The 24021-nt window shown below is 38.6% G+C and overlaps 1 protein-coding gene across 1 annotated transcript in view; it reads right to left on the reverse strand.

The window, feature by feature from the left end:
• Positions 1–2090: 2090 nt before the first annotated feature.
• Positions 2091–24021, reverse strand: part of RAPGEF4 (Rap guanine nucleotide exchange factor 4) — an 80440-nt gene continuing 58509 nt past the window's right edge. The window contains exons 20-27 of the mRNA XM_075028435.1: positions 21524–21649; positions 20884–21062; positions 16711–16801; positions 14410–14460; positions 13683–13770; positions 13293–13357; positions 4956–5010; positions 2091–3401 (exon numbers count right to left, since the gene is read on the reverse strand). Coding sequence (XP_074884536.1) covers positions 3274–3401; positions 4956–5010; positions 13293–13357; positions 13683–13770; positions 14410–14460; positions 16711–16801; positions 20884–21062; positions 21524–21649 — 783 coding nt within the window. The 3' untranslated portion in view covers positions 2091–3273. The remainder of the gene's footprint in view (positions 3402–4955; positions 5011–13292; positions 13358–13682; positions 13771–14409; positions 14461–16710; positions 16802–20883; positions 21063–21523; positions 21650–24021) is intronic.

A 24021-nucleotide genomic window follows, 5' to 3' on the forward strand; every position in this document is an offset into this window, starting at 1 on the left:
CCAAAATCAGGCCAAGCAGCGTGCTACAGCTAAAGCAGTATGGACCATCAGCGGTGCAGCTCTGGGGACTGCCCAACCTTGTCTTTAGCTTGGCTGCGTTGGCACAGCACCTGAGCCAGCCCAGGCTTACAGGCCAGCCCCGAGAGCCAGCAGGTCAGGGGCATCTCTCCACTGAAGCAGGATCAGGTTGTGACTCGCAGCTGCAAGCACAGGGTGAAGACAGTATGTGTGTTTTGACATTTCAGCATTTCCTGAGTGCCTATTCATTCTTCACACTATTGCAACAGTCGCTTAGACTTCATACAGCAAGAGCAATACATCGACAGCTGCCTTCCTGTTGTAAAGTCAACACAGGGAGCGAGAGAAGCCCAGTATGGATCCCAGAGCCAGAAGGTAGTTTTATTCATTTAATCTCTAGGTATGTAGACTGTGATCAGCACCATAGCAACTATCTGAGCCACTTGAATGAGTTAGATACAGAGATAGCAACACTCATTATTTATACAGCACCCTTTATTGAAAAATTAAAAAAATGCCAGATACCAGTTTCATTGAGTAGGTAAACTGCATTCATTTGTTGATATGGAGGTGCCATAAAAACCTCTATTTGTATCGCTGGGATATATCTACATGATAGAGACTGTTTGGCAACAAATAAGTAAAACAGTTAGAGGTTCTAAGGAATAAAAGGGGATAAAAGCATACTAAATGGATGAAGAATCGGTCTATGTGCAGAGCCAAGCTGAAACTTGGCAGCTTTATAAACCAGTTAACACAGAAATAAAGGAAAGTCCAAACAATAGGAACAAATTTGGAACAAATAAAATCATGAACTCACAAATGTTGTAAGTTGATTGTAAAGATAAAAACGTCTTTTGAATCAATTGTGTCCCTGTAGTTTATTCTACTGCATACTTTGCTTCTGGGAAGATTCTGTATCTGAAAAAGCCATATGAAGTATATTCATAGAGCAGTACAAATGAAAATAAGAAATATTTCTCACTTGAATAATAAGACACAACTTTGTCTCTATGTTATTAGCTGGTTTTCCTCTGAATCATCTTGAACTTCTAGTCAGACAGCAAAGTAAAATAAATTATTTCATCATGCTGCAGAATATTTCTTTACTGTGTCATTCTTTCCTTTCAGAATGCAGGTACTGAGCAGATAGTGGTTCTATGTGTCAGCATTTCCTTGGTGCAGAATTTATGTTTTGACTAAAAGGGTGTAATTATTTTTATAGATTAAAAAAATAAAATTTTTATGTTTATAATGACTCCACACAGTCCTGGTCAACGCCAAGAAAAGTATACTCTGTGTCTGAGGTGAAACGTAGACTGTATCAGTGAGGTCATCTCTGAAGCTTAATTATGAGATAATAGTTGCAACTTCTAATTTCAGGCTTAATCAGTTTTATGACAACCAGCTTCACAGAGCAGAGCTGGCGTGAATGCAATAGGAAAGATTTTTGCCATGTGAACATCATCATTCCCTTGGTACATGCTTGGCCACCATCAGTGCTTGCCCCGCAGTAGGACAGCCATCCCATGGAGTATTCAGGCAAGCACAAATGATCTTGGAGGGGAAAGGGTACACACCAGATCACCTCTTCCCTCATGGCTGCTGGAGCTGATAGTCCTCCCTGAGGAGACGGAAGCCAGAGGCCTCTCAAGTGCCGCATTAGTCAAGGTCTCAACTTGAGTTAGCCCACCTGAGGTAAAATCCTATCCAAGATAAGGTAAGTTGTGCTCACATTAGTGACCGAGCAGGACAAGCTAGTCAGATAGCTAAAATTAAGAATACGTCCCTTCTTCATTTAAACCTTTCCAATTTAAATGTTTCCTGTCTTTACACAGGAGGGTAGGGAGCCTCCTTAGAAACTCCAAACAAACCAGCTAATAAAACCATAGTGTTACATCACTGCAAGGCTGTCATCCCCTGTGGCAGGGATGGATCTGACTGGCTTTAAATTGGTTATCCATATCACAATGGATGTAGGCTAACTGCAGTTTCGAGGCCCAGCAAACGATGAGTGAATTTTGCTATATCAGCCAATTAATAGCATCGGTAGCATTGGTATTTATGCAGGAATGAAGCTGAAAGTGCAAATAAGGCCAGCGACTAAACCTTTCCGGCAATTACATTTAATAAGGTACTATATGTTATTTACAGAAAACGTACATCACACAATTCCTACACATAAAATGCACATAAAGACAAAAGCTGCACTCCCATAACATGCTAAACAAAATAAATAGAACTGAATTATTTTGGCACAATAGCTATTATATAAATAAATATCCTAGAACACAATGAATTAACATTTATTTACAGTCTATTGAAAGTGCAAAACAATTGGCTGAAAATTAAGATATTTGTATATGCTTAAGACCAGAAAATATGTGTTAACCAGCCACAATTAATTATAGCTGAAGTTTAAGGTTTTAATGTCAGGAAATTATTCTCTTGAAATCCATTTGTGCATATTGTGCTCTTTTTGATCCAGTCCTTTGCTACCTTTATGCTATTGATGTTGACAACGTTACTACCATAATGGAATTTTGTAAAAACCTGATTGGTAGTTTAAAAAAAGAAGTAAAATGTAAACACAGATTAATCTATTTATCATTCAAAATATTTTCAGTCCTGTCAGTTTTCTGAAATGGCCACACTGCTTGCAGTAGTAGACAGTATGATTAAGATTAGAAATTTTTCTTAGTATCTGTTGTATTTCACATGGAAATATTTGTAAGTCTTCTCTGAATAGAACTATACCTTGGACATCTCTTGAACCTACATTCTTTCATCAGATGCTCACATACATCTTCTACTGAGGTCAACAGTAGCTGGGCAAGCTAAACTGATGATCAGTTTTGGTCCTGACCTGAATAAATCATAAAATACAGATTTTTAATTAGGGAGAAAAACACTGCCTCCCTTAGAATTGTTAGAAGCTTTTGTGTATTTTTCACTAACTAACTATTCTATCTTTTGCCTTTTTTTATCCTTTTTTATCCTTTTTTATTAGAAATCATTTACTACGCTTTAAGATGAATTAACAGCTCACAACATGGCCACCTGTACAACTACAGTGCATAAATTCTTCCTCAGCCAAAGTTCTCTGACAGGCTGGTATACATTGTGCGTTGCCTAAGACATTAGAATATGTTTTTGCTTATTTTTGTAGTGGCAGTGCGGTAGCAGAGAAAGTGAAGTTCTTAACAAGTGACCTTGACAGGATAAAAGATCATTTCTCATCATTGCTTCAAATGTTTATGCTCGACGCGGTTCTAGTCGGTGAGACATCTGTGATAAAGTTCTCTGGTTGTCAATCACATTTAATTGCCGCACATAGCTCCGAACATCCTGATGGTTCTTATTAGTTAGGGCTGCGTCAGGATCTGGTGAAAGAGAAATGATGTAGGATTGATACACTTAAATGAACAAATGCCTGAACAGAATGCATAACTCTTTACAAGCTGTCACAGGAAACACCAGATCCTGGTGAGTTAAAAAGAAAATATTTAGAAATCGCTCTCTTTGAAACCTTTCCTCCGTATCTGATAGTCTTTCTGGTTACTACCCTCACAAATTAACTTTTTCTCTCAGATATCCTTGGCTACATTTGCTCAAATTGATGGCCCTTGGTTACAGTTTTATACATCACCTTACCAGTCAATAGCTATAAATTATATAAATTATATAGCTAACTAGTATGAATTAAAGCTGCCCATCTGCTTTTGAACAGCAGCTTTCACACAGATTCAAAACTATATAATTATTTTAAGCCTCCTTTCATGAAATATTCCCATTTCTAGCTCAGTATTAAATATTTGTAACACTGTAGTGCTTAGTGGCTGCCCCTTTCAAGCCTCAAAATTTACTACCTGTTTACATTACTTAACATAACCACATTGTACCTCCTCCGACAACAATTATTAAGTACCACTGAGTTAAAATCTGAGTATCTTCAGCCTCACAGTGAACAGCTTGCATTTTAATGAATTATGTGTTAGGTAACTTAACCTTCTCTAAAAGAAAGATACTGAAGCATCTACTATATATAGATACACATACACACACAAAAGAAGCATGGGACTTAGATATGGTACATCTATATACCGGCATTTTGTTATATCAAGCATAGTGAAAATCCACTTCCATTTCTAAATATGTGGAGGTCACACTAGTGCTTATTAGATTAAAATTAAAAGATCATAGCCAGAAAAATCTTGATGGTGGGAGAAAAAAAAAAAAGCTCCCTTAACCTTTATCTTCTAGAGTTAAGCTTTGACCCAGATGGAAGGAAACTATTTTTATAAAAATATATTGTTTTATATTATTTATTCTGTTCTTTGAGAAAGAGGAAGGCTGCTGTGAGGCAAAATGAATGAAGTGCTGAGGAAATGCCACTGTGACTGGGACTGACAGTGCACCCAGTCGGTATAAGACCCACAGAGCAAGCCTGGTTGATCATACAGCTCTGTCATCTTACGTGGCCTCAGGTGAATTCTGGTAATTATACTGACAAACAGGTTTTAAGTTCATCACCTTATGCAGTTATGTCATTTATAAACGTCATGTTTCCGGCCTGGTTTCCTATAAAAACAGGGTTTATCCAAGCAAGTATCTTGCATTTATCTGTGTGCTGCTGTCTGCTAGCCTTATTTCAACCACTTCTGAACCCAGTGGCTAATTTCAACCCATTCTAGTTTGACAGATGTGTAGAGACCTCACAGATATTTAGCTCCTTCACATGCTTGGAAAAGAAATGGAGGAGAAGGGGCTTCTAAGAGCTTCCTGAAGGATATTTCACCCTGTGAAACATCGGAGGATCCAAACATGGAAGAATCACTGGAAACCAGGCTTTTGAATTCTGGTACACACGGAATTAATTGTAATTACTGTAGCTACTGATGGTAATGCTGACTGTGCAGATGTTATAATACACTTACTGAAAGATTGGCTTCGGCAGAATTTCACCGTCCTGACAGTGTTGGCAATCATGCGCTGGAAAGAAGAGATGGGATGCAATCAGAGAACAAGCACTGTATTTCATCATCATTTAAACGAAGCACCTAACTGTGCCTGAATGTGAAGACATATGCCAATAAAAGCAGTCATATGAATGAAAATATAATTTTAATGCTGATATCCTCATATGCAGAGTGTGATTTGCATTTACACAGGGTTTAAATGAGCATTAGTGTAATTTACATGTGCTCAAAGAACCCCTTCCCTTGCTTGGATGCTGTAAAAGGCCTTAACTAAGAACAAAAATCAGCCCCTTCAATGTGCATTTCTTTGATACCACCTTCACACATTAAAAAGTAAAAGGAATATCATGTAGAACACCTTGGAGTATGTATACATTAATTTTAAGGCCATCAGTTGCTAACAGCAAGGCCATTTCTAGAACATACTCAGCAATTAAAGAGGTTTCACCTTTTGTTTGAGTTTGAGTTTAAAATGCAGCCCTCCTGGAAAATGACAGTGTAAAATGAGCATGTGACAGTGTATGTTCACTGATGCCCTCTGGAAGTATGCTCAATTCACAGGTGAGAAGGCCACAGTTAGAACTGTGGCCCTGCAGGCAAGTTTCATCAAACAGATCCCTTAGACTGTGTTAGCTTGCACAAGTGTATCTAACTCAACCTGAAAAGTGGATTCACTTTTGGTGGACACTTCTACTGGCAATTCACAAAAAAAGCAGAAGTCACTTCAGTCCTTCTGGCTGTGCTTGCTCTTCAGTAAATAAGCCATCGTTTCACTCACTTAGATAAGAAAACACTAATCAATACATTTTGCTCTGATAAATCAGATGCTATTTTACAATAGTTTTTAAGAACAGAAATGAAGGTAAGTCAAAAAGCAAAACATTCCAGATTTAGTTCTGGACTGCAAAATTTTACCTGGCTTGTGTCACCACACAGGTAATACACCCACCAGCGCGGGGGCAAAATGAGTTGCTCTGCATAATGTCAAATAAACTCAAAATTCAGCAGTAAAACTGAATTCCTTAGCTAGATAGTTTGATTCAATCACTGTTATAAGGACATTTGTTTCAGTTTCTTTTGCTTAGATTACAAAAAAGCAGAGGAGGGAAATGCTATTCCTAATCAGAGTCTAACATTTGTTCCAACACTTTAACATCCAACAATTACAACACTGCACACTCTCACAAGGCTGCTTCATACCTTCTTGAAATTTTGTGTGACATTAACAAGCTAGTCATAAGCCCTCACACAGTGGAATGATACATTTCTTACTAGTAAACAGTAAAACTTAGGGCATACACTCCTCAAAATTAATACACAACTTTAATCTTACATGAAAATGATGTTATAAATAAAATACCTTTATGAAATCTGTCATTCCAGAAGTGGGAAGCACCAATGTAAAACATTCCCTACACACATACTGAATTATCTTAGCCATTTTAATGCACTGTCACACATACAAAAATGGGTATGGCTGGTTGTAAGCATTAGAAACACTACTGATATATCATGTACTACGTTTTTGTGGATTACACATTGTATAATCAAATTAAATGTAGCTATTCTGAAACTGATCTAAAATATTTTAATTCTAAAACACAAGTTCCCAAAAGATGTAGGGAATTTGGATATGGGTCTGTTTATATTGTTCCTAAAGTCATATGTATTCACAAGTGGAAAATAAGTAGATTTAAAGTAAGAATAATTTTTATCCTATGTTAATTTTCATACATCTTCAAGCCATCACTACTAGGCAGATTTTCTAAGGCACTTACCTTACAAACATTCTCATATGTGCTTAGCATTAAGCATGTGAATAAGCCCCATTGACTTCAATGGAACCTCTTAAATACTCAAAGATAAGCACTCATTATAATACTGGATTGAGACAGAACACACTGTGTATTACAGTGTTGGTTCTTCAAATCTAACCCAATCAAATGAAAATCAAAACAACATGAACATGTAAACATGAATGTTTCATAACTCTATGGATTCATATTTGGCTCTGTTATGTGATGCTGTTTGCTTTGATTTATACAATTTCAAAAAGTATTCCCCTAAAATAACTATTTCAAGGAGAGACCATAAAGTTCAACTGGACCAGCCAACCTGATGAAGTTTCAAGAGCATCTAACTTCAAGGGAAGCTTTGCTAAGGACGCTTCATTTTTATGAAGATGGCCAGCGTTCCTTGATGTGCTTTCTAGATGGATTATTAATACACACCCTAATTTTTCATACCAGTAAATGTTTAGGTTTTGAAGCCTCATTTCATAATGATCTTTGGAGCTAGACCAAAGGCTTAGTGTTTGATTAGTTTGATTATTAAGCTTCTTAGGTGAAAACTTAGATTTATCAAAAAAAGTGTGCTCTGTGAAATCATTTTACTCTTTTTTTTTCCTTTATGTGGGAAATTGGTTCTGAAAAAAAGCATAGCATTCAGAATAAGTACTGTAATGCTGTATTGTACTGAAAGACAAATTATGTGTGTGGCGAAGGTTTTTAAAAAGTTTTCACTATTTCCAAATTTCTCATTATATGGGCTATTCCAGGCAAGGAAAACCAAAGTGGCAATGAACTTGTCTGACTTCTGGTTAAAGGCTGAACTGCCTGGCTTCCTTCAGTTGGCTGAAAGGCTTCATTTTAAGGAGTTACTTTGCCTATTCGTGAGGATAATCTCATTCAATCTGTGCATTCAGAAGTATCCTGGCAATAATGAAATACAAATGAATGAGGAAGAGGGTGTTAAGGCAGAATAAATGGAGAAACTGTGGCCAGAAGACAGCATTGCAACCCAATGGGGAGATTCTGGAGCATTATGTATCCTTGAAGAGCTCCTGTGTAATATAAACTCAAAAGAGCTCTTCTCTGGAAGGTGCAAATTGAACAGAAAAACAGCATATGAAGTGAAAGTGAATTTCCCTTCCTGAATCTTGTAGATAAGTTGGATTGTCATCTTTTGATTCAAGAAAACTAGAAACATGTACAGAGAAAATGTTCAGATGGAAGTTTAATTGCCAGCTCCTTACAGTTTTTCTTCAAATAGAGGATTACCTCTAGTTAATGCCTGCAAAAATTAACCTCTGTTTACTCACTGGGCTAAGAAAGACCATTACTGAAAAGCCATACAAACCTAAATTTGGATCTTTCTGAAATAGAACCAACTGCATAATATAACAAGCAACTGCTACTACCAGCATGCTATATATACACAACAATACCCTTTCAAGTTTTACACAGTCTGGAATAGTGGCAGCAGGCCAGCACATTATCTTCTAATCCATTCCAAACCCAGGTTTCTAAATGTTATAAATATTCATATATGCCATAGAAAACTACTAAGGGCTTTAGTCACACACTTTCTGCATAATCTTATGTTCCAAAAATGAAAGAACGTTTGCCCTTTTTTTGCATAAGGATCAGAGTGTGAATTCCCTTTTGTTCATCTCCACAAAACCCGAAAACCAATATGCGCAGATTCTCTAATCCTCATTTCACACCTGAAGGGTGAAGAGGCTTGACAAAAAGAAGCCTCAGTGGCCAGCATCATGGCAGTGTCTTGTGCTGCCATGGCAGGTCAGCACTTTCAGAGCTCTCTCTGTGACTTCTGCTCCATCCACAGGTGTCATTTCTGAGACATGCTGGGTAGTGCAACATGGAAATGGTGCCATGGAAAGTGATGTTTGTTCAGGCTGTCTGATGATTTGAGAAATGGCACTGATAAAGTTCCTGAATAATTGCATCTTCCCTCTCTCTATGAATACAAAATTCTGTACTGGCAGTCAGAGTGCAGGATTATGCAGCTGAAGTTTGAAAAAAGTGCGAATCAGTAAGTGGTCAAGAGTATGAAATATTGCCCGTCCTTAAGGAGAGTCATGCTCAGTACTTTCCTCACTTTCCTCTCTCTTCTTTCCCTGGCAATATATAATTCTAGGAAAGGGCTCTTATTTTTTTTCTAAATATATATCTATAAAAGCAATGTTACTGAATGTTATGACTGCGCTGCAGGTTGTAGGTTGTCCTATATCTGCTAAATCATAAAGAGTTTATAGGAACTAATAATACTGACAGCTTTGGGGGCTCTTCTTCACCTGAAAAGAGGGTCATTAAAAGGCCTAAAAGACAAGTGTGTATTCTAGATCACAAACTAATTGTATTTGCTGTCTACTGCCGTCTTCAGTTTTTACATAGATGGGTCTTCTAAAGCAACACTTACAACTAACATCTACTGTCAAGTCACCAGTAGAGAAAAGATGCAGGTCATGGAATATATGCCAAACTAGAAGGTACATCTGAGCAACACTGTGGTGGAAACAGCTTGTACCTTGTCTCCATCAGCTTCTTACAATGAGATAAGTAAAACACCTTCAATACTTCTCTAAAACCATGTCTTGTTTGGTATTGAAGACAAAGCCTTTTACTAAAGGCTTATAGTACTAATACCAGTAATTTAGTTATTCTGCCTACTTACTGGCAAAAGTGTAAATAACATGTTCTTCCACCCCGTGCCTTGCTTCATGCAATAAATGGCATAGGAAAGAGCATAAGTACAGTGCAAATACAAAGACTATACCTATTTCTGACACATTCAATATAGTTTGCCCACACCTTGTACAAACCAAATGGGTCCGCTTACAAACCTCCCTCTTTACAAATAGCTGTGGCTCTACCACACACAGTATTCTCTTCCCTGGCTAGCTGTCCGTGCCCTCCCACTCCTCATAGCCTCCTCCAAATAAGAGGCATCCGTGGAGATCAGGAGATGGGGAAGGGGAAGAAGGAGCCGGCAGTTACAAAGGCAGCAGCAGGTAAAGCTCAGCAATGCTCTGCAGAGTGATGTTCCCCCACTACTGCCAATACCACAGTTCTGCCACTACACCTCTAAAAAGATCAATTTATAGAAAAGTGTAGCAGGAAAAAATTGACTCAGTCCCTTTCCTTTTTAGCTTGACTTGCTAAAAAAATCTAGGCTAATGTGGTTTAACACCATCTGTCTGTTTTTCCCTTCTCTAGATAATTTTGTCAAATTTGAAAAAAGAACCCAGAGTTTTCAAACGTAAGAAAGCTCCTACCAATTTTCTGTGAAATAGATGGCTGTGGACAAGAGAAAGATCATGTAAGTGCTCTCTTTTCCTGTCTCCTTCAGGGAAAAGGCTGTAGTGCAAGTTCCTATGTTATGACAAAAGCCTATTCACACAGAATTCCCCAGCCATGAAGAAACCACACATGCCCCAGCCACGTGGAAAGCTCTGAGCAGAGCTCAGGCAGCCATTAAACACAAACATTTAGGAAACCAGGCCTTGCTGTTTCTGGCACTTGGGGAACTCCTGGCTCAGATACTGTCTGACAGGTCCTGCGTGTTTTAAGATGCATCGTTTAATATAAATAATAACAGAAACATCAGAAAACGTAAAAGATATAAAGGAAGCTGTTTCAGCTGAAGAGATGCCACTAGATCAAACTTCTACTTTTGGCTGCCAGTTACAGGAATAAAGTTGTCAGCAGCACATCAGCTGTCGGGATCAGAGCTCAGTGGTGAGAATGCAGACACGATGCCAGAGGCTATTCTCAGTTTCATCACTGTGCTTACACAAGAGATGGAGGGACCCACCTCCTCCAGTGGTAAATGGCACCACCAGTGGCAACTACCTAGATATTTTTATTCATAAACTTCAGCAAGCATCAAAGTTAGGATGGATCGAGGGAAATACTTTTCCAAAGAATGAAGATGTTTTAGACAGATCAGTAATAGAGTGGCTCCCTGCAGGTATTCAGAGGTATCTCCATCTGCTTGTGACAGAACATCATGCAGCAGAACAAACAGGCAGAAACAACAAATGGCAGGACAGGATTCCTGTGAGGAAATCTGGTTTCTGCTTTTCTCCTGAAAATGGCAGAATAACATCACAGATTTACCTGGAGTTTATACTTAATGTAAAAGAGAGCTGAATTTATCTATGCATTATCTGGCTGAGTGGTCTTGTCTTCACTAGCTAATATCTGGCAATTATGTGTGGATGTGACAGTTGTAAGCTTAACGCAAGTAGGCGGTAGCAACTGAGGTTTAACAGTAGGCTTTTCTTCTCTGCTTGACCTGATGACACATGCAAAAAGCTAAAACCTGCCAGGTCCACATTAGGATTTGAATGAATTATGTGGGTGGAATCTGAATATCTTGCTTTGAAGAGCTACGGGTTGAGAGAAGCAGTAAAAACACCATAGAAGCATGCAGAATAGCCAGCGAAGAACATTAAAAACACAAAAGATATACTTGTAGTAAGGCCTGGAGAAAAAGCAGACTGAGCTTTTAAGTAGAGCACTAACTGAGGAAAGGTTTAGAATACTGAGAAGGGAGAACGTTTCTGTTGTGTGGAGGAACATGAGACATTATACTGATTCTTTGAAAAATATATAGCATCAGAAATACATTAATTGATCTTCACTTTCACTTCCTAAAGGAAATGCTCAAAGCTCAGATTGCTGATCAAAATGGGTGATACTACATTCATGCAGTACAAAATTTTATTTAAAATCTTTAGGTGCTACTAGAAAATCCATGCTCTGGATATAACATACTTCTGAAAGTAAGGCAATATGCAGACTAGGGTGAAAAGGGCAGACCTGCAGCAGCCTATATATAGATCAGTTTAAGATGCTATAAAATTCACTCTTGGCCTTGGGAGTGCCAAACTGTGGTATAGAGTGGTGCAAAACCATTTCTAAATGACAAGCCTAGGTTGAACTTCTGTCTATGGGCAAGTGCTCACAGGAGATCTCCTTCCTCCTGTCATGGCTTTTACACAGTCAGACATAAAGAAGAGCCTGAGGCATATAGCTCTGAGGCCTGCGGATGTACTGGCTCTTCTGGCTCAGGAGGTGTAAGTAGGCCAAGTTGAGGTGGAGAACATGGAGCCAGCCACATAGCCATGGCTATAGCAATGCAGCTGCCATCCCTCCTGGTTTGGAGGTGCTCCAGCCAAGTCTGAGATCCCTTTGTGTTCCCCCAAATATTTACTACCTATACTAAAATAAATATATTTATCTATCTAAGTAGAACAAGCAGTCCAGGAAAAAGTCCTTTTCTGCAGGTAGAAGGCTCAAGGCCTTTGGAAGGAGATGGCAACACAGTCTGTGTATGCAATTACAGAATGTCATTATTGCGAAGTGAGGTCAGGCCCTTACTCAGGCATTAGCACTACCATTTGCTCACAAAAAAGCCTCAGCTTAGTGGAGAGGTATTTTCACCCTAGGACAGAGGCTGTCTGGAAGCTACAGACTAAAATCTAAGGAAGAATTCACTTAGAATGGTGATGACTTTTCTGTGAAGTTTTCTAAGGAGCTGAAAGTACTCCTCTCTTCCCTTCTGCGGTATCAGTTCTCAGCAGGTAAGACAAGCTCCTCTGTAGTGCAGTGGAAATGACCATGGAGTGGTTCTGGTTACTGTAGTACTAAGAACAAGCAGATATAGGTGCCAGAGTAGATACACTTTAGCGTGGCTGCTGAATGGAGCTTTACTGCAGAAACAGTAAGTCAGGTTTGGTCTTGCAGTGCAGCTGCTCATAGATGGGCTTGGCTAACCCTGGTTCTCAGATGTAGGTGTCATCAACCACATCAATTAAGAACACAGCCTTAGCAACCGAGAAAACTGCTTTTCGCTGCTGAGAAACTTAAGTTTCAGTTGAGATTTCTCCCACAGGAAGTTGCCTGTCTGCAGTTTTTGACAACGGTGTTTGAAATAAGAGCTTAGGTGCGGGATTTAAAATAAATCAAATCTGAGCATAATCTAACCTTTTACCATTGGTCCCCCTTTCTAATAGGAAAGCAATCAAGTCACAGAAGTCTCCTTTCACTTGTTAAAGGAAAGAAGAAAATAAGATGTTGTGCACGTTCTGTATTAAAGCTCCTTTCATTCTCTGAGGAGCAATGCAGAACTATCCCAGCCTGAGGCAGTTCAGTCCTGTTTGAAGGAAGAGCAGTTAAAATCACAGCTTGGTCCCAAACTGGCTGTTAAATATTGTCTCTAACAGCTCTGCTTCCTGTCACTGCTGCTACCTCTCCTAGGAAACATTTTGGCTGTGCACGGCTCAGTGGGCAATTGCTTCTCCACCTCTGTGAGGTTTTCCAGAAACCCAGAGGTCCCAGGTGCTGTGCACAATGAAGACTATTTTTGCTGGCTCTTGGTCCTGCCTTCACTTTCTCTAGCCCTCGAAGTCATTGTTGAGAAGTTTACTCTTGAAGAGATGAATAGGGAGGTCTTTTTAAATTTTCATTTCAAATATGTCATACATACCATTTTTTCGAAGTTTACTAGATTGTCAGTGAATGTCTTGTTTCCCTCATGAGTAAACGTCATGTCTGTATAGAAATAAAAGCCACATACTGAATCATGGCCATACAAAACAGCAGAACATTTTATCTATCCCTTACAAAAATCAAAGCAGCTATAAAAGTAAAACATTTAGGTTTTAATTTGCAGCATTTCTGAGACTAGAAAAATTGAGGTGTGATATTCAGATGTACCAAAGCAGTTTTTCTTGTCTCTGTGTCATGCTTTTTACAATGGAAAAAGATCACACCTCACACCGAGACTGATTTTTGCTTTTTCTTGCTGCTATTCTTATTCTTCAAATATTTGACAAATAGCTTTCAAGTTAAGAATTCTGGTAACATCCAAGCTTACCTTTTATAAGTAGTGGCATGAAAGGAATTATTGGAGGGTCCAATTTAGCTACAGTTAGTCTGTAGGCCCTATGGTTTCTTGATGGATCCTTAAGAAAAAAAAGAGAAATCAAATAATTACTAACATGTATTATTATATATATTGACACACTGTATGCATTCATTTAGATGTCATGGCATTTATTAAAATAATTATTTTCTCCTGTGGCTTTAAAAGTGCATCTGCAAACTAAGACACCTTTTATCATTCTCCCATACAGCTTACATGATGAGAATGCAGCTGCTAAACACAAACATTTTTCATGCCAAATAGCAAGGTAAGATATGATTACAAAAAAATTGTTCATAAAAGAAACCACACATTTTTCCTCCCTCCTTGCAGCTGCAGATCCAGTTTTGCATATGTTGTAATACTAAAATGTATTGCCTGGAAAGATCCAGGCTGGAAAATACAATTTCCCATATGTACTATCGGAAAACATGTGATAAAGCTTTTCTGAGTTCCCAGATTAATTTTGAGTGGTACATAAGTTCTCTCAGAGTAGGTTCCTAAGAGTATAATTTATTAGTCATACATACTTGTTTTAGCAGCTCTAAAATGGGATCATAAACTTCTTAAAGTCAAACAAGGACATATAAAATGTTCTGAATCAAGGAATTCAAATCAGTTAGTCAGAAACTGAATTAGCTCAGATTGTGCATAGAATAAGGGATCTATTGCTATTCACCATTAAGCTTTCAAACTCTGCATAGATCTTCTTGAACTTGCTTGGAAGTTTCTGTTAATAAAAACAAAAATAGCAAACCTTAATTAAATCCAATTTGTGTGGTAATTTTACTGTAAATGCTAGTTCCTTCTACAACGCCCTAAGTCAGGAAAGTGTTCTTTTTTGCCAGATATGTCTAACAATGTGCTAATCTAAAATACAACATGTCTCCTAGCAACCAGATTATAAATAGAGACGGGACCAGCCATGAAACCTGGAATCTGATTTAAACCCCAACTTGAATTTACTCCTTTTGGATGTTTAGATGCAGGTTTTTGTTTGGCTCACATCGCAATCACTGAATTCAGAATGTAAGTGAAAGTTCAAGTCAATGGTTTCAGGACATTTCTGATTACGGTCTATCTGAAAATAAAATTTACACATAGCTTGCGTAGGGGTAGCTCAGCTTAATTATTCATACCTATGATGAACTGCCCTTGCAACATTCAAATCCATGCCTGGGCATTTCCAGGAGTTTTTTTTGTTCATGCTGATGAATCAACAACTATTGCTCAAATTCTTGACGTGCCCAGCAGCCAAGGGCCTCTACCGCTTTCTGGGGTATAAATTAATAAATAGTTTTTCACAATACATACACAAATAAATCATGGTCAGTTGATCATGCAGTGATTGGGATGAGATGGGCTTTACTAAATATCTTCTTTCCCCCTCATGTTATGTTATACATATTAAATAATTTTACTATAAAAATTATAAGATATGTTATAAATTAATTTCAGAGATCACAGTAATGTTTTATGCACACTCAGAATATGTCAGCTTTCTAGTTTTAATAAGAAATTTCTTTATATTTGCTGATTAAATCAGACTACTACTGGCAGTGGGTAACATTAAAAATTAATAGAGACTTTATAGTGCACAAATGATTTTTTGCAATCCTTCCTCCATTTGGAGTGTGTACCCTAGCAAGATATTTACCCTGTGCCACAGCAAGGGCCTAATTTTTAATGATGTGTGTGAACAACTGTGTGCCTAGTTTGCATATGCATGCAGATTAGGTATTTGTGAAATAAGTGGTATAATTGGACATTTGCACCTGCAAATATCTAATTTGTGCATGCAACTAATGTAAATGCATGACAATATAGCAAAAATCAGGTCTTGATTTAAAAAAAAAAAAATATTCTGTGTATATATCTGGCTAAAAATCAAGCTGCAGAGATTCTCTTTATAAACCAACTGCCCTACAGAACCAGAGTGTCATAACATTTCCCTGAACTCAAGTTCATACCCCACACGTACAAATGATCTGTGCCTCTTCAGCTCAGACCCTGTGCCCATTTCAGATTGCTGTATGTAGTATATACATTCAATTCCCTCTTCTCTCTTCATACTACTCCTGTACTGTCTCAGCTCTCCCAACTATTCCTCTCAGTAGCCACAAATGAAGGGTCATTATTTTGAGAAACTGATCTGCAAATCTTTGCCTTTAGCACCGACTGTATATACCAATTGCAACATGTACTTTTGAAAATCAGACTGGTGTCTTCTCAGATGTGTTAGTCTGATCTCATATTTCAGAGCACTTTTTAAAAGGTGTTCAAATTTTGGTCGCAGTTGCATCAATGACCTTAGTCATGCTATTTTGAATTTCTAATGAACAAAATACATGTACATTCAAATCTGCACTGCTTTTGACAACCAGTATGTTCTTAGTGGTTACATGTGCTTACCACCTCACCCTGCTGGACATTGCAGCCTTTTCATATACTCACATACAAAAGAGCAAAGCCACAGAAAACGGTGGAAGCTCTGAGAATGAAGACCAAACTGATAGTAAGCAGGGGAATGCATGTCAGAGAGAAAACCAGAACTGGTTAGGACAAACCCACATTTTAATAGGGCAACAGAGTCCATATGGAGATCAGAAAATAATATGTATAAACAGAGGATGGATTTTAGAGAAGTGTCTATACAATAATCTCACTAAATGATCAGTAAAGTCAAACAGAGGATGGTCTGATGTAAGAGGTTAACTGGCTAACTCATTCTGTTGGGCAGTTTAGCTCATCAACAGAAGCTGCTGCTGTTACTTTCCTTAACTGCTTATGAGTATTCAACACATCTATGGGTACACTGCCTTACTAATAAAAATTGTCAGCCTTAGCTAAAGGCTTCTGCTCAGGAGCTGAATTAGTAGATCTAATGTTATCAATAATAAAGGCCCAAGTCATGTTTTTGCTATCTAAAAGCATAAATCCCAGTCAAACTTCTTGGAATTGGATTTTAGCTAAGACTTACCTCCCATGTTAATGAGAGACGGCTCACAGCAACATTACTAAGTCCCATAATAATAGCGAAAAAGGAATTCAGATTTTTGTATTCTTTACAGCTGAAACACAAAGAGCCAGGTTTTAATTTTTATGTACCAGGGCAGAAGTACACATGACATCCTGAAGAGACCTGAACCTAGGCATCTAGCATAGATGTGACTGAATTTGGGCAGCCCTGGCCAGCATGCCTGTGGCACACCACTTCACCAATGTGTGAGTAATTCACCACACTCTGGAGGCTCCTTTCCCCTCCCTCCTAAAATGACCTCCTACTTCCACTTCACTGCATGCCAGCTTCTGCAAGGACATTAAAGGAGTCTTTGAAGTTCCTCCCCACCCAGAAACACAGTCCTGAAGCTGGGCTCAATTTAGTCCCAGAGAATACCAGAAACAGTGGAAGCAACTGGTTTACAACCTCATTTGCTGCAGAACTTGCTGACAGCTTCTGAACAGCTACTGAATGCTGGAAGCTGTCCTTAGATAATCTTCATTGCAGTTTACAGGGGCACTGAGTCTTTTTAAAGGGAGAAGACCAGCTGACTAGACATTCCTGTGTGCCAGTGACGTCTCTTGCTGTATATGATTTCTAACCAGTACTTGTAGATTCTGAAACTCTTTAATATGTTTCAGGCAAAGAACTGCCATTTGTTACAAGCATCATTAAAGAGGTCCTGGGCACTAGGAGCTCTAGGTCACACTACAACCCTAATGCAAAGGAGAACTTTTGTTATCAGTCAGGGAAAAACTGTAACATGTAACTGAGTATTATGGAAGATCCAATGCAGGAGTAGACGCAATCTGACAGGAACAGCCCACACAGCTGCTCAGCTGGGACTGCATCAGGTGGCTCATTGCCTCAATGGGAAGGGAAGAGAGAGAAAAAAGCCTGTATCTCGTAAATCTGTGTCTCACTAGGTTCTTCAAATAATTTGCTATTTTTCACAACTGATTTGCCAACATCTGATTTCAGGACCTCAGTATCTGCCTCTTTTGCTGCTTACCAAGAAAACTTTCACAAGATTCAAGCTATGATTCTCAGACAGGTTTTTTTATTCATCGCTGAAGCTCTTCGCTCCTCCAAGGTATCCTCAGTTCCAGACGAAATTAGTGCAATCATCACATCCTACTGTCCGACTCCGTAACTGCTACATCACCCTATTGTTATTCTGTTCTTTCTGTCCCTCCATTTCACCAGACTCGATGTACTGAGTGGGTGAGTCCTTTAGATCTGGGCCTCACTTGTGTCTTCACTGTGTGAGTGCATGAAAAAACCATCTCTCCCATCTGATGGTCTGTCTGTTGGAGACTGCTGCCCCCTCAGATCTTCTGGCAGAGCTGCTTATACAAATTCTCCCACACCAGATTAAGGACAGTGAGCAAGATTAGCAAAGATAAGCTGAAATGCTAAAGCCACCCCAACTTACTCTGACTACAGCAGGTCAGGGAGTGGATAAGCATGAAAAGCAGCCAGGATAGGCTGTCAGTGATAACCTCTTCCCTAGAGGGAAGACCACTGTAAGGCAGTAGAAATAGTGCTGCATGGCTCCACTGCATATATGCTACATGTAAAAAGTCGGACAGTGGGTCCTCCAAAGCACCAGTGTGCTCAGAGCAGAGGTCCCTCTGCCTCCCAGAATGGACAGTATTGGAAAAATCTTCCTGTTAGTATGAGTTGTGAACACACACATAGGCACACACTCTTGTCTCCAACATATATACAAACTGGGTTTGTGGATATCCATAAGAGTATGTGCAACTACATCCTAGAAGGCCTTTCTAATACAATTAGTAAGGGAAGAACTCACTGTAGGAAATACAGTTTGCTTCTCCGCTTTGTTTGAAAGTTTAATCCTACAATGGCAGGAGAAAAGAGATGAACCTGGTAACCTCTACATCCTTTCCCAGCAGATGCAGAGGCAACAACGGCTCCTGGAACTGAAAGCACATGTGCACAGCACTTGGAGCCAGCACTCGGCCTTGCGCTTGCCCACACAGACAGGGAGCACACATCACAGGGTGCGTGGGGTGGCAGACACAAAATGATGTGCCTTCTGCAATGGTGTCTGAGCCCCCTGTCGCAGAATTGAAACAGGGTTCTCAGTTATCTTTGAAAATTGGTACGTGCAAGGCATCTCGTTACCACCAGTCATGCCTAAGATTAATAGCGCAGCACTGAGCTGTTCTCCCCGAACACTTTTCTAATGAGTCTAGCACTTCTAGGTAGGGTAAAGTTCTCATTAGGTCTCAAGGATCTTCACAAGGAAAACTTCCTCAAAGGTACTGCTTCAAGGCCTGGGCCCACATCTTTTGATCCAATTCCTTGGCTTTTTCTCCCCTCTAACTTCGGTGCACTTTGTGTTTGTTTTACCGCATGCTGTAGCACCTGTTACCATGGCAGCACTGCACAGAGGGCAGCAGCCTGGCAAAACTTCCCAGTGCCTTTCCAGCGGCTGCAATTAAACCTGCCCGCTTAGTTTGTATGGAGGAAAATCTTGTGTTTTGGATTTCTCTGCTTTTAGGAGACAAAGAGGACTCAGCAGAGCAGACAGCTTTTAGCTATTTATTTTTAGCATTGTAGTGATACCAGAAACATGGAAGTAAACAGGAGGTTGTCAAGCTGTTGTAAATAGCACAGGATTAAACCCATGACACTGAGGAACCCACAGGCTAGGGAGGTTTATTAAGGAGATATTTAACTGTAATTTTTAGGATACTTGATTTCAAGTGTTTATGGAAATTACTATTGTATCTTAATTTACCACATTTCAACATTTTCCCATTTCATGCCTCTGAGTTTAGAGAAGACCCCAACGTGTCTGTGTGTGGATGCCACTGCCCTCTCCTGGACACAGCCCGCCAGACCGGCAGCTTGCTTCCCAGTTTTGCTCTGCAGAATGAGATAATGGAATATGCGGTATATATATTTTTAGAAACTAAAGAGGTAAATTATGTCCTCTGTTCTGAATATAAACCTCATCCTGCACGCCCACCACTAGATTTTGAAAATCTTTGTCTTCGACCAACCGTAATCCGACTGGAGGGCCCAAAGCAGTTCCCAGAGGAGGGAGGCATGCTGATGCAGACTTTCAATGTGAACACTGATTTCAGCTGTGGCATTATTAATTGGAAGGAGGGTGGCATCACAGCTGTAATAGTAATCTCTTCCTTCACACAACTACATTTAACAATGCAAAAAAGTTAAAACTCATGGTTTAACTGCAAGTAATAACTTCTTTTTTTGGTAAGACTGCCTAAAGGCCTCTAGTCACAATTCCCAAAGTCATAGACAAACACTTGAACAGACAGTTTCTCACTGCACACCTCAGCAAAATGTTCAGACGGCAATGAATGTGATAAATACACCACGAACTGGAAAGGAAGGAAGAGGGTAACAGTGATAAAAAACTGTAGCTATGCAGGGCAGGGGCATGCCCCTGCTCCCTGTGAAGTCAGCCTCAACCTTGCCCTTGAGTTCAGTGATAAGGAGTCAAGGCTGACATCTTTGGCATGAAGGCTCCAAAGAGTTTAAGTTTTAATATGAATAAAAGAAGACAGCAAGAATTGCCTGCTATTAAACATCAGACCCAGCAGTTAGTAACAAAAAAGGACATTCGGTGTTGCATTTTTAAACAAAAGTATTAGAAAAATATACCAAACAGACTGAAGGTAACATGAGCCTTGTCATCTCCATACTACTTCTCTTTGCTCTCCCCTCTTGGTTTTCCCCCCCGGGGCAATTTTGAGAACGGCTTTCCTGAACAGCACCAGAAATACTTCTGTTCTCAGGAAAATTAAGGCTCAGTTTTGTTAATATTTACTGATTTGCATATTAATATTTGCTAATGCATGTAAGGGTAAATGAAGGATTCTCCTAATGAACGGAAATATATTTACTCACAAATTTTATGTGAAAACTTGGCCCTAAGAGATCACAGATCAAGGAGCAATGGAGAGTAAGACAGGAAAGAAGAATACATATTAACAAGGTTCTGTACAGTCCTATAAGGAAATGGAACGAATTACCAAATAGAGAACATTTTAACCTCTACTGTGTGTGGCTGTCTGAAAATAAAAAAGAAAAATAACAACAAATTGATTATACTGAACCTCATTTCCAGCTCAAAGATGATTGTATACTTACTGGGCTGCTATCTTAATATACTTCTTTAACAGCTGAACACGCTTGCTGAGTTGAGAACAAAGACAAATCTCAGTGACCACCCAGAACTGAATTTCATTAAATCTTCTTAAAAACAAGTCCAGATTTGCTGTGGTCTTTTTAAAATTGTGCCTTCCAAAAGTGTGATAGATCAATTCCAGCTAGGAAAAAGAAAACAGTTTGGGATTTTTTTTTTTAGAAATCTCATCTTTTGGACAGAGGAAAGAGGCTAAGAATAACCAAGTAAGTATCTAGCCTGAAACCTGCTCTGCATTTTATGTGTATTGCTGTACAGATCACAAAGATTCAGGCTGCAAATCCAGTAGACAATACCTGAGGCATACTAAAAGAATAACCACAGACTATGTATAAATAGCTTAATACCTTAAAACATACAAAAGTAATTCAATAAGCAGCACATGTTCAGAAGTTTACCTTTATTTTTGCATTTTGCCTATAAAATTAAGAATGCCTTATACTTTCAAAACTTGTAGGTGGCTTTATTGTACTATTTTTGAAAATGAAGCTTAGAGAAAGTTTTGCAAATAATGCACAAACCTAAAATGTACAGCTAAACATTTTCTAACAGATTCTAGTCTGCTGAATAGATAGATCCTCATACCTCATGCACACAGTTGAAGAGCTCCCAGTCATAAATTGTCATCTGATGTGCTAAGTCTTTGGAGCTCATCAGTTCGAATGTTCCCACTGTACCAGTAGATGGTCCTTCTTGTTCTGGTAATGGTGCCTACAAATGGAAAAATGGTAGAAAAATATTTTAGAAATACTAAATTGCACAATTGGTGCTTTTCTTCCATAATGTTTCTGATTATGTTTTTCAGTGTGACCACTTCCCTAAGCATGTTTCTAATAGTAAAACTGAAATTTGCTTTTAACCACAGGCTGGCATTAGGAGATGAGAAGCCCTGTGCAAAATCAGTAACCACTATGCACAGGGTATTCAGGAAAATACTGAAGGCTCTTCAGAGGCACTGTAAAGAAATAAAACAGACTGTTCTCAGTGTGTTATTTTTAGCATTGTTCTAAAATTGAAGCCAGAAATAAATACTTCAATACATGTTGTGCTAACTAAAGCATGTCTGTTTGTTTAGGAGTGCAGGTCTTTCCGCAAAGCTTTTGTTATCAGTTTCCTTTTTTACATACACATATAACTAGGCCACAAAGCATAAGCCAAATACTTTTGTAAATTACTGATTCTAATGATGAGAATTATTACATCTGCCATACTTCAGAAATCTGCAGTAATTGCAAGATCTTCTGATCATTTATAAAATACGCCTCATACTTTTTGTCTTTGACAGTACAGAGATGCACTATTTGTGATTGCAAAACTCCTGGCTATGCTAATTAAAATTATATGCACACAGTCTTATGAGAAAGAATCCTTTAAATCATTCAAGTAGAAAACAATTTTGAAAGACACTTCCATACCACCATATAAATGAAATGTGATCTACAATTATAAATCTTATATTAAAGAAAGATTTAAACATGGTTTGAGATCAAGTCAGATTTGAAGTAGTCTGTTGTATATATTAGGGTCAAAGTGTTTGAACCAGTGCTGCTAAAATACTAACGAACAACTCTTGCAAATTCAAATGTGTTACATCAGTAAAGTTTCCTGTGAATCCACGTTTTTAAAATTGTATTGTTTCCAGGAGAGGGCAGTAGAGTTCACTTACAAATTTCTTTCTCAATTTCTCATAGGGTCTTTGTTAGATAATTACAGAGCAGGCAACTGTCAACAGGCTCCTTTCTGAGTACAAACTCAACAGAGTCGTCAAGATTAACAGACCAGATTTACATACTGCAATATCGAAAATGAGCTTACTAAATGAATCCCCTTTTATATAAGGATATTATATTACAAATAGAAAAAGGACTGACTGGATTAATACATCAAATCACTTTTTCAATAACAGACTGTAGTAGGAGCTTTACTTCTGTATGAGTTCTTGCTTTGCACTCTAGGGAAAACTTGTCTTTCAAATATCACCATAATACAAACTAATTAAAAATTATTAAACTAAATCACGGGCATTATTACCTTAAAAGCTCCATCTAAAATTTAAAAAAACATAGTGTATATAAGCACAGTATTATCTGAAAAAAATCAGGACAGCCATCAATCTTATAACAGCCTGCAGATTCCTCTGAATTGGAATTTGCACAAACACAAAATTGCTTTAGTTTAAGACAGAGTATGAATTAAAACTACAGCAGTTTTGTGTAGAAAATCTTAATTTGTGGAAATCTGTGGAAAGAGAATTGCCCATAAACTGAAAGAAGGCTTTTTTCCCCTATTTGGAGACAAACACAACATAGCCGTTACCATAACAAACACATATTTTCCAAGGCTAGGAAAGAAGCACTTAGATGTAAACTCCTTGCATATTTGAAAATTCATCTAACCCAGAACAATTTTCACATGGGAATTGCCAAGTGTACTGTGAATAAACGTACATGCACAGGCAGCAGCCAGAAATGAATGTGAAAGGAGTAAACTGGGAGGGAGGTAAGGTTGTAACATTATTCAATTTGTTTATACCTCTGAAAGAATGCAGCTGATAAGGGGATGTATTGTGTTACACATGCTGAGAACCTTTTTAAAGGTGCTGAGTGTTCCTCCCTAATTCCTACTGAAGTCAGTCCAGTTGATGAAACCTAGCACATTGCAGCCCTGTATCTTGGAGCTCCCTGTAGCATTTCGAGTACTTGATCCATGGTAAATAGCACAGGGGAAAAGGCACAGAAGTCATGACAATTTGCTGCCAAAGGTATGTCTACACAGACAATGCAGAGCCATATAAAAGTACCCAGCATAGTTGTACTGACACAACACCCCTGCTTTAGAGTAGCATGCCCCATGAGGGTATCTACTTGGCAGGATTAATTAACCTTAAGGGAACACCAGAATTTAATAAACTGAACAAGAGGTATCTCTGCATGGAACTACAGTATGCTGGATGTGCATTCCCTGGTTACTAAATTGAAAGCAGCAGCAAAGCATAGATTTTACCATATCTATAAAAGAAATCAGGCATACATACTAAGTGGCTTGTTAAAAGCATACAGGAGGCTGAAGCAAGGCTAGGAGTA

This window comes from Buteo buteo, chromosome 5, assembly GCF_964188355.1.
Source record: "Buteo buteo chromosome 5, bButBut1.hap1.1, whole genome shotgun sequence".
Classification (NCBI taxonomy): Eukaryota; Metazoa; Chordata; class Aves; order Accipitriformes; family Accipitridae; genus Buteo; species Buteo buteo.